Genomic DNA, 16,999 nt, shown 5'->3' on the forward strand with positions numbered 1-16,999 from the left:
TCTGCAAAGCTTTTGCAGAAGGTTTGGCATGTTCCCCAGGAGATATTATTTCCATTATTTCCTTCTGCCTACTGCCCATAAAATGAGTTCCCAGACATCGGATCTGTTATTTGTTTTTATTTTGCCCACCAGCTGCTCTTTGTTCCTTCCATTCACAGCAAGGTTACCTTTTAGGGGGTTTGGCTGTTTGTTCTTTCCTGCTGCCAGAGAATGTGCAATAAATTGACCCCAAGAAAGAGATTTAGGATGAAGGGCCAGAGAGATGGAGGGGGTTGTGCTGGCGATCCCAAGATGCTCCAGAGGAGTGGTTTCTGTTGCTAGACCCTACAACACTGATTACTCTTTATACTTCCTGAGTCCTATCTGTGAGACAGTTGCTGCATTTCTTTGTTTAGAGTTGATGCAGTTTGATATGAGGCTGTTCCACAGAACTACGGAGACCAATGTAGTCAAGGTGTTAGGTTGTACAACTTAGGGAACATTTCTTTTGAATTCCCCCTCTTTATCTCTCTTTGACCCCTACCACGTTAAAGAATCACTCAAATGTTTTCTGATAATAAATATCTGAATATAATTTCCTGATTCCCTCTCTGGGTGTGAGCCTGATATTAAAAGAAATTTAAATAATGAAAAATTCCTCCTCAGTCAAATGTAGGAGTGTTACTTGTGGTTGTGAGGGTGAAAAGTGGATATTAGAAACATGGAGCAACTGTAGTATGTATTTACTAAAGCTGTATGCAGGGTAACAGATACATGTTTATTTTTTTGGCACAAAAGCTGTTTTTCCAATCGCTTTTTGGCAGCCAAGCAACAGAAATCTGTGATTACAAGTCTGTGAATCTTTAATGCTAAAAAGCTTTCTAATAACTAAAACTGTGCTTTTTTAAGTGGACCATTTTAACAAATCCTTAACTTCCCATCAAAAAATAATTTAGAGAGCAGCTTTTCACCATTCTTACAGTTTTGTCCTCCATGATGAAAGCTGTACTGGAATTGGACTTGCCCCTCCAAATGGGTAAATCCTTTAGGTTTTTATCTTCACCTTTCTCTGCTTCTGCTGCATCAGGTTGGTCTTTCTCATATTCTTCACGTAAATATTTCTCAACCTGGAGTGAGCGTTGATTCCATCTGCGTCTTGGCTAAAATCCTGCTCAGATGGTGTTGCACTGAAGCTCATGTACAGACAAGCGAGAACCGGACAATGTGGCTGCTTCATCATCCAGGGGCTTCAAGCTCATTGTCTAAGCATGCTTCTTTGTGCTTTTTGTTAGATATTATTCTTTTGTCTCCTTCTCCAGTCAATAATGGATATGTATCTTTTCAAGCTCCTAATTAAAACTCTAACTTGTGTTTTTCCAGGTCACAGAGCTCAATAATGTGAAGAACATATTACGTATGCCAAAAAGCACAAAGAAGCATGCTGTTGGAATTTATTTTAATGATGACACATCAAAAACCTTTGCTTGTGAGTCAGGTGGGTAAAATGGCAACGCACCTTAGCAAACAGAGCATTAATTGTGAAATTATAAGTGCATTATATACCTACACACATTTTCTGGGCATTTATACAGAACTTGAGGCAGATGAGTGGTGCAAGGTGCTGCAGATGGAGTGTCTTGAAACGCGGATTAATGACATTAGCCTTGGAGAGCCTGACTTGCTGGCATCTGGAGTAGAGAGGGAGCAGAGTGGTAGGTACATAAATGTTGACCTTTTAAATCTTTATTTGCACCATTTTTTAAGTCTTTTGGACTATGCTCGTGAATATCAGAAGTAAAATGGGGCAAAATTGTTTGTTCAGAGCCCTCCTTCCTGTTTTGTGGGGGGTTGTTTTGGTTTGGGGTTTTATTTTTGTTTTCTGGGTGTTCTTAATTGCTACCAGAGATAATAAGTAAGGTAATGAATTATTTTGGAGAAGCACTTTCCTTTCTGAGACAAGTTAGTTGCTCTTGAAAATGGGGACTATCTTTTGTTTGTGTATTCTTGTATGATGTCTGTACAACAGTTTCAGTCTGTGACTGGGGCTCTTTGGCAGCATTGTAAAGCAAATCAATAATAGTAACTGCATGGAAAACCTGAGCCCATGGCTACTTCACTTTCCTATGCAAATGAACAGGTTACGTGCAGAAATGCAATTGCAATGTATTTATTCATGCACACAATTTTAGTATTTGTTTGCAAATATCAGGGTAATGATGGTGCCATTCTCTTCAGTGTCTGAATGCATGCACAAACGTTTGATGCCCTATGAATGCAGCATTGTGACTGCCCTAGACATAAAGTTTATTGGGTTACTGGAAGGATTTGAGTCTTTGTTTTTGAGTTAAAGTGTTCTAAGTGGAAATAAGATCTTGTCTTAGATATCGAAAACAGGAAATTCCTTTAATGAATTGCACATTTAATGGGCAGGGATTTTAGACTAACCTTTTGTTTTTCTCCCAGAGAGATTCAATGTGTATTTGATGCCATCCCCTAATTTAGATGTGCATGGGGAATGTACCTTGCAGATAACATTTGAGAATATCTGTCTTTGGGACATCCAGAATCCCAGAGTAAAACTCGTCTCTTGGCCATTAAGTGCCCTCCGACGCTACGGACGGGACCCCTCTTGGTTCACGTTTGAAGCTGGGAGGTAGGTCTGTGTTCACTACATTGCACTGCTTTCCTCCATGGTGCTCTGGATCACTTCTGCAGGGTGTTGAAAGACATGAGAGCTTATCTTCAGACAGAGGCTAATCTGTACCCTCTGCTAAAAATATATATATTTTATATGTATATATTTACCATATATTTAATTTAGAATTTTTTTTATACATATATAAATACTGTATATTTTAATAATAATTTATATTAATTATATGTTATATATAATGATTTGTATGTTAAAATATGTGGTAAAAATTGAAACAAAAATAAAACCAAATAAAACCCCTCTCTTAATCCCAGGTTGCAGCCTGAAAGGAAGCAGTCGCTAAATAAAAGTGCCTGAGGATGAGGGTGGAGGAGTTGAGGTATCCCAAGGGTTTGCAGGGTGGAGGCTGGCAGCATTGTATATTACTGTATAGGATTGTTCTTCAGTAAAGCTATATATGAGACAGGGAATTGGGCAGACAGGTCTGGGAAGAAGGGGTGAATATCATGTACCCTTTGGGTACAAAGTTATGGGTTCTGTACTGGAAGTGGAATTTGAAGTTGAGAGCAGTGAGTGCCAAGTTGTTTCCCAAAAGCAAACTGTAGTAATGGAGCAAGAACTCATCTTTCTCCATTGAGTGGATTACCAGTTTCCATCTTTTCGACAAATGAATTTGTAAGAAATTTGAATGTAGTTCCTTGTTTTAGAGATGATGTTCTGTATTGCTTCCTGCAGCTCAGTTTTAATGAGCTGAAGTCTTTGGCTGGCTGAATTTGGAGCACTTGTTTATTGAGCTATCAAATCCTGTCTAAAGGGTATGGATGCATTATTTTGGATGAGCACATGAAAGAATTACAGTAGTAAAAGAAACAGATGATACAATTAACTTATCTGGAAGGGGAAGAGTGTTTAAATGTCCGTCTTCCATATTACTACAGAATAACCCCCCTTGGTAGAGGGAAAGGATACATTTTTATTTAGCTGATTATGCATTAACCATGATAGGACAATGCAGTTGGGATGCTGAGGATAGATATTGTTTCAGGTGGAAGACAGAACTCTGCAAAGCTCATTACAGGCAGTGTTAAAAGCCTGCAATGGGAAGACAATCCTACCTGGCACAGATTCGAGATAGAGTCTAAGTATTAAAAATCTGTGTCTTGTGCATGATCTCTCTAGAGCTTAAACACTTAAGATAGATCAGTGGTACTTAGCTGAATCACTGTTTGGTGAGAGCAGTACAAATGTAAGCTAAAATAGCAAGGTTGGACCAGGGCTGCTAAGACCCATAACCAAAGACTTAAGTAAATTTGTTCCATATTTCATCAACCTCTGTTTTCTTACTGCTTGTGCAATAGCACTTCTAGAGCAACGTGGTAAACTTTTGCTTGCTCGTGTAAACTTAAATCTCACGCTTGGATCCCATCTGTTCTTGCTTTGGCAGGATGTGTGACACAGGAGAAGGACTATTCATCTTTCAGACCAGAGATGGGGAAGCAATCTATCAGAAGGTTCACTCGGCTGCTTTAGCCATAGCAGAACAACACGAGCGCTTGCTGCAGAGTGTGAAAAATTCAATGGTACGGCTGCTTGTTATGTTTGTTGCTTCACAGTGGGCACCAACTAACAATATGTGATCTTAAGTTTTGATTCACAGATAGTAAGCAGTCTGATTATTGCTTTTATTAAATTCTGCCTGATTACAGTTAGGGTAATAGATTTTTAAACTGGGACTGCTTTTCAAGAATCGAAACAGGGAACTTAATGCTTGATTTCTTGTGCTTGCAAAGCTATCACTAAGTGTGAATCAATACAGAGATGATAAGCTCCTGTCAGTCCACATTCTCATTAGGTTCCTTTGATTAATCAGCATCATGAGTTTGTTTGGAAGCATTTTTCATCAGTCATCTATTTGCAAGATGTTGTGGCTCATGCTCAGTTTTACATTTACTAATTGATGTCTGCACTCCAAGGATGATTTGGAAGGAGTCATATGGTTCAGATTAAACTAAGTCGGAGGACAAGATGTTTGTCTGGTCTCTCCATGAATGTCTGTTTTCCAGAGTGCTTTTTGTATCTAGAACTTGTTTTACAACCCATATAGAAGTGTAAGATGCAAAGCTAATGTACAGATTGAGAACAGATAGTGTGGGATCTCCAAAAGCATTCTGTCTAAGGAAGGCAGTTTATGGCACTTGCAGCTAATGTGTATCAGGCTCTTATTAACTTCCACATAACCGGGGGAAGTTTAGGTTAGATATAAGGAAGAAGTTCTTTACTGTGAAGGTGGTGAGGCGCTGGAATGGGTTGCCCAAGGAAGCTGTGAATGCTCCATCCCTGGCAGTGTTCAATTCCAGGTTGGACACAGCCTTGGGTGACATTGTCTAGTGTTAGCTCTCTCTGCCCATGGCAGGGGGTTGGAACTAGATGGTCTTAAGGTCCTTTCCAACCCAATCTATTCTATGGTTCTATGATTCTATAGCAAATGAAATGGGAAAGTGAGGAAAGTTCAAGTCTGTTTCTATGTGGGTTGTACAGTGCCTTTACTTTCAATAGGAAAGAAACTAGTTAGTGTTTTATATGTAAATAAAACTATAACTATATATATATAGTTATTTATATATATATGCAGTGTGATATACCAGTGTGCTGCTCTGTTAACTTCTGGCTAGTGTCATTAGAACGTGTTCCCTTCTGTAAAGCCCAAGAGAGAGCACTGTGTCTATGAGGATGAAGTAAGAACTTGGAGCCTTTCATGTGACAGCCTCTGCCCTGTGTCCATTTGGACCACATGCTTTCCAAGTACTTCCAGGTGTACTAGGAAGAGCTTGTCACTTTGCTTGCTTTGTAAAAGCACTAGAACTAGCAGGTAAATGCTGCAGGCAGCAGCACTGGTATTTTTCCCTTTCCCAGTAAAGTATCATCTAACACCGTCTTTGCTACTTTTGGCTTTTGTTTAAAACCAAGAACCTTTTAGTTCTAGTTAACGAAGGGAGCTCGTGTTCAAAAATATCCCAAATTATCTGAGTTGAGACAGATGGGTAGATGATACAAGTACTCAACACCAACTAAATTAAGCAGATTAAAATTAACCTAGGCTAAATCAGCATAACTAGCTAACATTTGTAGCCCACCAGGATCAGAGTAACCTACTGACAGCACAGCTTCATTTTCAAAAACCAGGGATAAGTTCTGTAGGAATAGGGAGTAGGCTTACAGGCAATTTCATATTTATTGGTTTTACATTTGTATAATAGCATCTTTAATAGATGATGTCTGATGTTGTACTGTAAAATTTCCATCTTAGAAGTGCCAGTAGACTCAACAGATGCACAGTTGCTGTAGATTTCAATAGAGAGCAGCTGCACAACCTCTAAAAGCTTTTTCATGAACAGCATCCAACCATAGACCCTACATCTAGTTTTATGGATGCTAGAGTGCTAAGTGGGGGTTAAGAACATATTCCTGGTGAATGGAATGTATTGTAATTTAGTAGCAGAATATAATAAGAGTCCATATGCCCCAAATATTCCCAAGTTTATTGTAGAAACATTGTCTGGTTCCGAAGTAGTAAGACTTGGTGGCTTCTCTGGAGTTCAAGGATAATCAGATTTAGAAGTTTATGCAGAGCATCACTGTATCAGTATAGACTCAGAAGGCTTCGTTGGCTGATGACAAAATATTTGTAAAGTACATCTTTGTTCACACTGAGTGATTTCCTCTGTATTTTTATCCTGCTTTTGAACGCCTCAACAAGGAGTTCATTTGAGATGCCTGCACTTCACGCTTGGCTGTCTTTGTGATTTCTATCTCCAAGAATTATTTACCCTGTGAATTTTCATAGTAGTGAAGCTTGAGCTTTTATTTACAGAAAGGGTAAATAAAAGAAGGTAGAAGATAGGGTGTTGAGAAATGAAGTCTACACTGCATGTCTTCTGTTTGCTCCTGTAATCCTAACTACTGCTACATCAGTGTTATGATTATCCCAGACCAGGGTGAAGATGGTATTAAGCTTCTGAGGGCTTCTGGAGCCTGTGCACAAAAAAAAAAACCACCAGGAAACCTCAGCTGAATATCCCATGCTGCTAGAATGAAATAAAGCTGCCAAGTACTGTTGAGAATGTGGGCTATAATGTGTCTGTCACCTCCCTAGCAGTCACTCTCTTTATGTTACAGTATGTTGGTTCAGTTCGTGATTATAACTGGCTCTGGCTCTTGAATTGCATGTGGAAAATTGACACAGCAGTGGTTCTTCAGCCTGGGAACCTCACCCTGACACTTTCTGTTACTGTGCTGTTGCTTGCTGCCAAGGTCTGAGCATATGCTGACCAGTCAGTGGCGCTTGCATGAGTTGGTTTCATTTAGTTTCCTTTCCTTTTCAGTGAATTCAAAGATCTCTCTGTTTTTTCTTTTAAAGGGAAGAAAGAGCTGGGTTTCTTGATGATGCATGGAGCCTTTCTGGTCATTTGGTAGCTCATCACATCCAGCTGTTTCATTCCTTTCGCTTTTCCATTGCCAGACAATGGAAAGAAAATGTCTATCTGAGTTATATTTTCATGCATATTTGCTGTGCAAACTCACGGGAGCAGTGCTGTGAATTGAATACTATGATTTACACCTGCTCTCAGTTCAGGTTGCTTTAAAAAAGCCGTTACAACTTGACATGTCACTAAGAAGTAATAAGAGCAAACTTCCCGGTTTTGACAGCTAAAGCTCCATGCTCCATAGAAAGCTACTATCAGCTGGTTTACCAGCAGCCTTCCCTGATTTCTTCCCGTCTCAGCAACTCAAGTGTGATCCACCTGATGTGCCTTTGTCCAGGCTGCTACTGTCTTTTGCCGTTTCCACAGAGATCCATAATTAAGAGTAGAAATGCTACTCACTTACTTTTGACATAAGAGGAGAATAGTGAGTATTGGTGTAAGATGGGTAGGAGTCAAAGCAGCAGCAATGTTGGTGCCCTTCAGTTTCCGAAGTTGTTTCTCTTAGTCACCATTCTGTAGTTTTGCTGTAATGAATTTAGCAAATGGTTCTTAAGCAGTTATTGTTCTAATTGATTTGGATTACTTAAATGTGCTTCCCTGGAAAGAAAAAGCCCTCAAAAGCACAGTGCGTGGAAGCTTCTCCAGCTGGGGATCTCAAGATGAAGGCTTACCGAGTACAGGTCGTTCTTTGAAAATAGGATTGTCCAGCGTTAGGTAACCAACCAGACCTAACAGAATCTTTGATCCTCTTTCTTTTCATTCCTTTGGGAGCCATGTTCCCAGCTAACTTGAGAGAACATTGGTGTGCATGTGTTTCTTTTAATGGCTTTTGAGGGGGTTTTGTGTTGCGTGGGTTTTTTTTTGCTGGTTTGGGGTTTTTTTAGCAATACTTCTACCTTTTTTATATATATATTTATTTTTAATGCATTCTTGCCAGCTTGTTAAGGTGGGATCCAAGAAAGAAAAAACCTTCTGGGAACCAGCCCCACCCTATGTTTGACCCAGAGCTGTGCAGAGCCTCAGCAAACTGCCTTGGTGTACACCTCGGTCCGTATCTCATCTGGGTGACAGGAGGTTGCATGGCAACTCCCCAGCTGCTCTCGACATTAGCTTCCTATTTCCCATCCTCAACCCCTTCCTCTGTGGATCTCTCTTAGCCGCCAGAGCTGTGGGTGGCTTTGTGTTGTCCCTCATTGCTTCTCACACTGTTGCTGCTTCTTTGGTTTGAATGTGGCTTAACATAACTTGATCCCTGCCATGTGTGCAGGGAGCTACGTTCACACCGCTCTGGGGATGCTGATCTTTCAGGAGTCAGCATTCTCTTTCTCCCCTGGGCAGAAGAGGGCGAGAGGCTCTGCGTTAGGTGCCCTCCAGTTATCATTAATACAACGAATAGTTTGCTATGTGGAGCTGTGTGCCCCACCTGGTGCTCTGCTCCCAACATGTTGCTCATGCGTGTTCCAGCATATCAATCCTGGCTGCTTTTGACCTGCTTATGGTGCCAGGTACCTCTGCAGCATAAAGCCAGGTCATTAGCAAGTTATTCCTCCTCTTTCTGTTGCTGGAGAGATACAGTAGGTTAATTGCAAGAATGAAATCAATCATCATTAAAGCTGCTTTTGCTTGCAGTCCGAGGTGGTTTGATGAAGTGCTGTGAATTCAGGACATGACATGCTAATTCTTATCTCCAGCTGTGGGGTTTTTAATTCTTCCCCCTGCTGAGTGAGTTCAGGAGGGTCACCCTTGCTGGCCCTTCTCTGTATCTTTATCTAACATTTCTCTAGCTGTGCCTCTTTCTTTCCTCCCAGAATAGTTTTTTGTGCTCCTGACAGTTAAGACTGTTGCTTGAACTGCCTTAGCTTGCTGTCCAACCCGCCAAATGGAACCACCAAAAATGGCATCTACAGGGAAATGCCATCCTTGCAATGCTCTGCTGATTTTTATTCCCAGTAAAAGATCCCTCATTGTTTGTTTCCATGGTGCTGAGTTGTGTGTGGTGACACTGTGAAGGGTGTCAGGGCTCTAGTGAGGGAGCTGTAGAAATACACTGTGTGATGTAGGTGGAACCTTGCGTGCTGCAGTGACTCACACCCAGCTGACACAGAGGTGGGTGTTTTAGGAGCAGAAGTTGATCTGGGTTTCGTTTTGCTTTACCTTCACATCACAGGCACAGTGTCCGCTGTACAAGGAGTAGGTTGAAGGTGGCAGCTCTAAGTAACTTGGAAATGGGTCTATTCAGATACAGCCAGCCCTCGCCTCTTTACTGTGCTTGCTTCGCCTGTTTGGTTTTGCTCTAAAATATACTGATCGTCTGTAAAAAGTTCTTTCACCTCAGGTTTCATGAAATTAAAGTGGTAAAACGTACCCTTTTGCAAAAAGCTGTCTTTATAAATTGGCAAAGTCAAGTGCAGTCTTGGTGTGTTTGAACGGATTTATTCCTGAGCTGTGGGAGGAGAATTTGAACTGCACTGTGCAGCTTTTGGTGAAATTCAAATGTTTTTATTAGCTCTCACATACATCTTATTGAATTAATGGGGAAATAAATGGCTTAAAGTAGTCAGTTCTCGTGTATTTTTGTGTTAAGTATAGTATAAATAACAAGAGGCTGTGATTATGTAAGCAAACGTAGCTGAAGGGCCTGTATGGAGGGGAAAGTGTGAGATGGGGCTTCCAGCAATGCGCTGCAGCCCTCCTCCCAGCATACCTTCAAGCAGTCTAGCTGAAGGATGCAGTTACCTGGAGTTGAACTCCCATGCCATTCAGCTGACACGTTCCTCGGCTGTAGGTGTGGTGAATAGAAAGTGCTTCAAAACTAACAAGAACAACTTGTCCTTACCCATGTGAAACATGCCCAGTCAGGTTCTCGGTGTCCTGAAGCTGTATTTAGCTTTGGGGAGTTGCTTGCGCAGCTGGGAAGACCCTCTGATGGCTTTGCAGCTAAAGGGGAAGCATACCAGCCTTCTTCTACCTTCTGCTGATCCTCGGTTTCTGTTTCAGCTGCTTGAGTTACCGCTCCCTTCAGGGGAAGCAGTGCTAGCCCAGGACCAGGGCAGCACCAAGGTGAGCTTTGGTGTGCAACAACAGCGTGGCATCCTAACCTGAGTGGTGTGTGCCCATGGAGACTAACCCCTGAGCTAGTATCTGCTGCTTGTGCAGGGTGGGAGATGGAGGGAGGGAGAGGCTGTGCTGGCTCTGTCATTAGCAGCCTTGCAGCCCGTAGCTGTGCTATTCTCAGTCTCCTTCACATCAGTTTATTGCTTTGCAGCTTCAGATGAAAATGAGCGAGCGAGCCGTGTCCCTCAGCACCATGGTGCCCTTGCCCCGCAGCGCCTACTGGCAGCACATCACGCGACAGCACAGCACTGGCAAGCTCTATGGTCTGCAAGGTAAGAGGCTGAGGTGGGAAGAGTCAGTGCACAAATCAGATCAGGACATTCGTTGTTGAATCATTTCAGTTATCTGTCCAAGCTCACTGAAGGCTGATGTTCAGTTAAGCAAGTTGCCACTGCTGTCTGGTTGATGGAGGGAAGGGCACATCCCACCTTAAGATGGACAGCTTGGCAGAGGGGTTTATAATCAGGAAGTGACCTTCTTCCCATTGGAGAGGGATCCTTGATTTGACAAGTTTTCTGGCAGTTTTCACAGGATGGCCAGTTACCAAGATTGCCCAGTCCTTTCTGCTACCAAATTCTTTTAATGGCACCTGATTTTTTTTTGGCAGACTTATAATCATTTGACTCCTCTCTCCTTTGGATGGCTGCCTCATAGGAAGAATGACGCAGTCTTCATTATTCATTTTGTGTACATTCAACCAAAACTGCATCCTCAAAACCAGCTGAATTAGGGAAAGCAAAAGGAAATGGCCATGATAAGTAGTTGTAGAAAACTGTTGCTTGAACAGCTGCAGTGCTGCCACCGTGCATTGCAGCATGGCCTGACGACGGGCAGATGTCTTCTCCAGATCCCGTTTGCTGTGTCCACAGGGCAGCACAGCTCAGTCCCCTCACGCCTGAAAACCTCCCCAGGCTGCAGAGAGTCCCTCTGTGGTCACCAAGGGACATCTAGTGGTTACTGGATGCACAGGGGGTATGGAGGGCAAGCAAACCCTGGCTGCAGGAAGGGTGCCTAGTGGGGTTTGCTGCAGCGCTGATGGGAGCCGTCCATGCCCCTGTGTTTCAAGCCTGAACTTCAGTCTCCTGAGAGAGTGAGAGCTGCAGCACCCAGTGTGTGCTGTTGCTGCTCTGAGCTGGCTTCCCCAGAGGCACCCCTAAAGTGGGAGCTGGAGGTGCTCAGTACCTCTGAGGAGCTGGTCCAAAGTCAGCATCTCGTAGTCATGTAGTCAAACAACACCACCCTGTTTGTGTTTCAAAACACACTCCTCCACTCTAAGCTATGTGGAGTGGCTGAGTTAGTGTTTGTATGGAAATTGATGTTGCAGAGTTGTGGAGTCAGGATCAGGGCATTAGAGTAGTCATCAGAAAACAGCCTAAAGACCTCATACAAGTGCATCAGCCCGGAGCATGGGATGGGAGGAGCCAATACCCACCCTAACTTTATTTTTACAACATACGGAATAAAGGCTGAGCTCGATTAGACATTTGGATGAAAAGGATGGACTGAAGTAGTTTCCCTTCATCTTAGGGGCATTAGAAACTGAATCAGCCCAGCAGGGTATGGGTTGATTTCTCTGTCACCCCTGAAGGTCAGGGCTGGTGTGTGCTGCTCCAAGGGGCAGCCCTGCTGTTGGTGCTTATCCTGCTAAAAACCCTCTAGGTAAATCTGTGTTTAGCAGGAAACCTCAGGAGCTGGTGGGGCTTTCTAGTACCAGCATGGAGATACCCTTTACTTAACACCAACTGCTCAGAAACCACTAGGCAGATATTTTAAAACATCCTGGTTTGGAAAACTTTTAGCGTCTCTTTTTTTTTGTGTGCCTTTTTTGTCCTCCTCAGATGCCAGGAGTTTCTCAAGGAATAATGAAAGACATTTATTTTACGTTTTTTAATAAAGCTGGAGATTTTAATAAAGCTCCAGAGCACCGACTATCACAAGCTGTGATTAAAAATTACGAGCTCCGGCAGCCCTGACGAGCGCAGCCATGCTCCATTCTGGTCCTCTGATGTCCAGCAAATGATCAAAGCTGCTTCTTTTTCCTTTTCTCAACACTAGAGGGGGCAGGCAGCACATGAAAAGCCCCAGCTACACCCGGCAAATGTTCCAGGGGGAGGAGGAACAATGAAAGCAGCACTTACATGCCTGTTCACATTTGTTCAATAAATTAGGGCATGGGAAGATGACCTGCTGGTGGCAGCCTGTGGCACACGAGAACAAGGCTGCTTGCAGCACTCTGACACAATCAGTGGATTGGTCTTTTACTGTGCCTTACTGTTGAGTCCTTTATTAAAGCAGCAATTCAGCATTGAGATGACACAAGATAAATAGACTGTATGGGTAAACCCCACTTGTTTTATATTTAGAAAATAGCTTGCTTGTTAAGCTGGAGAAAAAGGATCCCAGGAGCCTGTCGGCATGAGAATGGGGTAAAAGTCTTTGTAAAATAAGTAAGACATACAGCCAACGTTGTAATTAGGAAAGACAGTGAAGTCCTTGTGTTGTTCAGCAGTCAAGGCTACTCCTTCAGTGGTACCCAGAGCACCTCTAATTACATTAGGTTGCCAAAATCTCGATATGCTTCAATTGCTACTGGAAAAAGAAATATAAGATCATTGTTATAGTGAGTCGTAAAATGGAAACGAAGCAGCATTTTGCTGACTCAGTGGTAGAGGCACCTGAAAACCTTGTATTGCCAAAGATTTTTCCATGAAAGTTGTAATTTACGATCTCTGAGTTGGCTCTTATCCTCTTTTCTAATGTATGGGAAAGAGCTGATGCTGATATTGTGAGCTAAAGTGCTTTTTATATGTAAAATGCAAAGTCAGAACTTTTAAAAATTTAATTTGCTTTGTACAACTTTCTAATGTTAAGGAACTGGGAAAGAAAATCTGAGTTGGAGATGTTTCTGAGGTGGAGCGGCAGATTAAGCAGAGATGGGTTTAATTAAAAGGCTGTACTCTTTAGTTCACATAATCCTTTATAAAGCACTGAATTAAGATACCTGTGTCTCACTGAGTGTTGTTTTGGGTTTTTTTTTTTTTGCATCTGACTTGATGAAGATGTTTCTAGCCCAATGAAGCTTCATCGCACAGACACTTTTCCAACCTACAGGTCAGAGCATCGATAAAAGACTGCAAAGAACTTTACAAAGTCGTTGTCTTCTGACAGACTGCCCCAGTGGATGACAGTGATGATGATAAGCAAGAATGGAAACGTGGAAAAGTTCAGTTGGATGAAAAATTCTTGCAATACAAAGGGTTTTTTTTTTAAACTTTGCCAAAAGCTAAAACTATATTGGAAAAAAAACCCAGCAAACCCTCCAGTGTATCTTTTATATCTGACAGCTGGACAGAGAAGAAATCACTCCCTAAATATTTCCAGATGTTTTTGTATGATAGCTATGTTGTAAACTATGTTGTAAATATGAGACTCTTCTGTTGTAGTGTGGTTCTATTTTGTCTATTACAGCTATGTGTTCACTGATGTCAGCTGTGTCATCCTTGTTTGTTGTAATGCTTATCTTTAGTTATTTACATTATTGTTGAACCTAATCCTTGACCTTTGAAATGGTGGCCAGTTTTAAGCAGCTATTGGATACAATTTTTACTGTTTGAAGCCTGGTGAAGACTTGATTGATTTCTTTTAAAAGCACCCTCTCTATCTTCTATTTCCTGTATTTATTTCCATCTCTGTAAATGCTTGAAATAAAAAAGTCCCACTTAATTTGCACAGTGCTTTTTGTCATCACTACCAGCATCTTGAACAGAGTTGTTGTGGAGCCACTACGACACTGGAAGAAAGGAAGGACAGATGGATAGGGATAGTGGTTTGCTGCGGATCCCCCATCCATATCTAAAGCCATATAACCACCTGTTGAGTGTCCTAATGAAACAGAGTAGTAAATTCAACAGGAATCTCACAGTGCCACAAACTATTTTGGGTCAGAAAGCCGATTTTTCTGTTTTGTGACAGCATCTATGTTAGGTACTACTTTAATAGATTGGCACCAGCATCTGAATTTAACAGAAAACAGACTCTTCAAAAATAGCATGGTTGACTACTGTGTGCTTTACCAAATGGTCAGAAAATGTATAACAGCTGTAAATAGGAACACCCGGATGCAAATGAAGCACTGTGCTTAGCGAGGTGTTGTTAAATCATATTGTTAACAAGCTCTGAGTAAGAATGCCTCATCAGATTACAAGTCAGACTGGCTGTAAGCATCTTAGTCCTGCTCACTTAACAAGCTTAAGGACTAGGTTTTATTTTGATTGTGCCAGAGGGGGATATGGTCTCTGCATATTTTTAATGGAAATAAGTATTTGATGCAAATAATGTTAGCAGCTAAGGTTTCAGCAGGTATCTTGGAAGAAAAGTAGAAGAATGCAATAGCTACAGTAAATTTGTAGAGAATGAGCTTCATTTGTTCATGTTTGTAGAGTGAGTCAGCACAGACTCATTTTCTCATATGACAGAGGTAATGTTCTTATGGTTCAAGTGAAAATAGCAAATATCTTGGCTTTTAATTCTGAATATGGAATTTCAGAGCAGACTGGGAGGGCATGCTGTTGATCATGACCCACATGATGACTGAAAGGAGATTTCAAAACTATACTCATAGTTGCAGTGGGCTGTACTCAGAGATGCTCATGTCAGTGTTCAACTCTGGAGGAGGGTATCCAGAGTGGCATGCAGTTCTGGGTCTGCTTCCAGTCATGGTTAATCAGTTGGATGGAGCAATAGGAAGTGTGCCTATTAAAACTGCACATCTATAAAATGGGGAGGAAAGACACAGGAATGCAAATTAGAATACAAAATAAATTTGATAGGGACAAGTGCTTATAAGCAAGGCTAATTGACTTCACAAACACTTAATGGGAAGAGAAGCAAAATAGCAGCCCTTTAGAAAGGGATATAAGGGTTATTATGGATTACAAGTGGAGCATAAGGCAAAAAGGCCACGTTGCTGCAAAACAAGTAAGTGTCATAAAAAAATGTAAAAGCATTAAGTTTTCAAGACTGCTGAAGTAATTCTGCTCTGCTTAAGCCTGGCAAGGCTGGAGTCCTGTGTGGTGGCTGGTCCCAAGCTAATGTGCTTGGCTACAACAGATACCTGTGCCCCACTACAGTGGAATAGTTCAGCTCCTGACTTGCACTGTGCACTGTGTAATGTCTTTACCTTCATTTATAACAGACTTTCTTTCCAGGAGTAAGGAAGAAGACCATGTTTCCAAGCCAATTCAGCTTTTCTGGTTTTAACAGTGTCCTGAGGTAACAGTCGCTCCATTAAGATCTTTTTATTTAACTGGTTTCAGGTTTAGCATCTACATGGCCTTTTAATAAACCTATTATCAATTATTGAAGTAAAACATTGGGAAAATGTAAGATGTTTTATTTCTGCATCCATAAGGGTCATAGTAATGGAACTGGAGATGAGGGAGGCTTTCAAAGAAGCAAACCAATGAGTGTGGTGAAGGTAAATGTGATTCTGGAAATACAGGAAAAAGGAAAAAAAATCACTATACCATCATTGTTTAAGATATACATAGTGCAAAGATAAGATTAATTTATTGTAAATAAGGACTATGTTCACTTTATTTCAAAGCTGAACTGCTAACATAAGTGATTGAAAAGCATGTTATGACTAATAGGTCTTTATCTTTCAGGTTTACTTCTGTAATGGATTCCCTTAAGAGCTGACAGCATCTGTTGTTTTATCATGGATATGACAGTTCAGTAAATGCTTTTATTCACCTTTCACTCATGCAGTGATTGATATGGTAAGACTATCTGTGGTTGAACAGTCCAATTACAAAGAAGACAAAAAAAGCTACTATAGCCTTGGCCTTTAAATGAAGGGTCATTAAATCAACTAGCTCTGATACTATTCTTTCCACTGAAACGCCTGTGAAGAATGGAAAAGAGGCCTAGAAGTAGCTTTGGTTTGAATTACTGTGCATGTATGACACAATATCAAGAAGCTGCTTTGTTTTAATTTGTGGTACTGACAGATTAGGATACTTAATCTTTGCATCATTGCTGACTGCTTTGTTAGCAAGGTCATTAGCTGAAGGAACAGAGGGTTTGCTACTCCTGTAGTTACTGGCTTTATTTATGGTGAGGGCAAGGTCTTTTCAGTTGTTGGGAGCTGGGCTGTTCAGACTGTACAGCAGGCTCTGTACCACACTGATACGATGGTGCCATCATGTGTGTCAGTTGGATGTCCGTGGTATTTGATACACTGGTGAAGACAGATGCTCTGGGGTGGAAACCTTTTGAGTACCTGAGCTGTGCTCTGTCTGAAGAGATTTGCTTCAAAAAATGTGCTGCAAATCCATCTGTAGAGCTGTGGGGCTCAGGGTTCCACAGGATTCAAGGATCAGTGTCTGACAAATCATCGAGATCTATTTTTCTTCAGTCTCTGCCCTACACACAGGCTTTCCCATTAGCAGACTTCACACGGGGTTTTTATTTCTTTGATCTTGTCCTGTATGTAAAACGAGGATAACAATTTTTTGGACTAGTTTCAATTGCTGCACCAAATTCCAGCCTTTTGTATCCTTCAATCTTGTTCTTTCTCAAATGCCCACAGATCTTCCTAGATAACTTTTTCAAAGGCACAAAAGTGTTCTGCAAAGTCATCCCAATGGGCAGGTCTTTGGCTTTGTGTAACCTTTCCCATTCACATGTCTCTCAGTAATGCTGTGCCACTTCTGAAATAGCTGCTCCAAACAGACCGGACAGAAATGCCATACCCCCTGGTCCCCTT

General features: G+C 41.6%; 1 protein-coding gene across 5 annotated transcripts in view; it reads left to right on the top strand.

Moving 5' to 3' along the window:
* The window catches only part of DOK5 (docking protein 5), a 43,221-nt gene extending 29,278 nt beyond the window's left edge, over nt 1-13,943 (top strand). The window contains exons 3-9 of one of the 5 annotated variants that reach the window (XM_065691664.1): nt 1,360-1,474; nt 1,572-1,691; nt 2,443-2,632; nt 4,077-4,212; nt 10,114-10,176; nt 10,382-10,502; nt 13,290-13,943. In XM_065691664.1, the coding sequence (XP_065547736.1) occupies nt 1,360-1,474; nt 1,572-1,691; nt 2,443-2,632; nt 4,077-4,212; nt 10,114-10,176; nt 10,382-10,502; nt 13,290-13,357 (813 nt within the window). In that variant the 3' untranslated portion in view covers nt 13,358-13,943. The remainder of the gene's footprint in view (nt 1-1,359; nt 1,475-1,571; nt 1,692-2,442; nt 2,633-4,076; nt 4,213-10,113; nt 10,177-10,381; nt 10,503-13,289) is intronic. The other 4 variants (XM_065691663.1, XM_065691665.1, XM_065691667.1 and 1 more) reach the window with 4 other exon arrangements.
* The last annotated feature ends 3,056 nt before the right edge of the window (nt 13,944-16,999 follow it).

The sequence above is a fragment of the Lathamus discolor genome, chromosome 11 (genome assembly GCF_037157495.1).
Source record: "Lathamus discolor isolate bLatDis1 chromosome 11, bLatDis1.hap1, whole genome shotgun sequence".
Taxonomy (NCBI): Eukaryota; Metazoa; Chordata; class Aves; order Psittaciformes; family Psittacidae; genus Lathamus; species Lathamus discolor.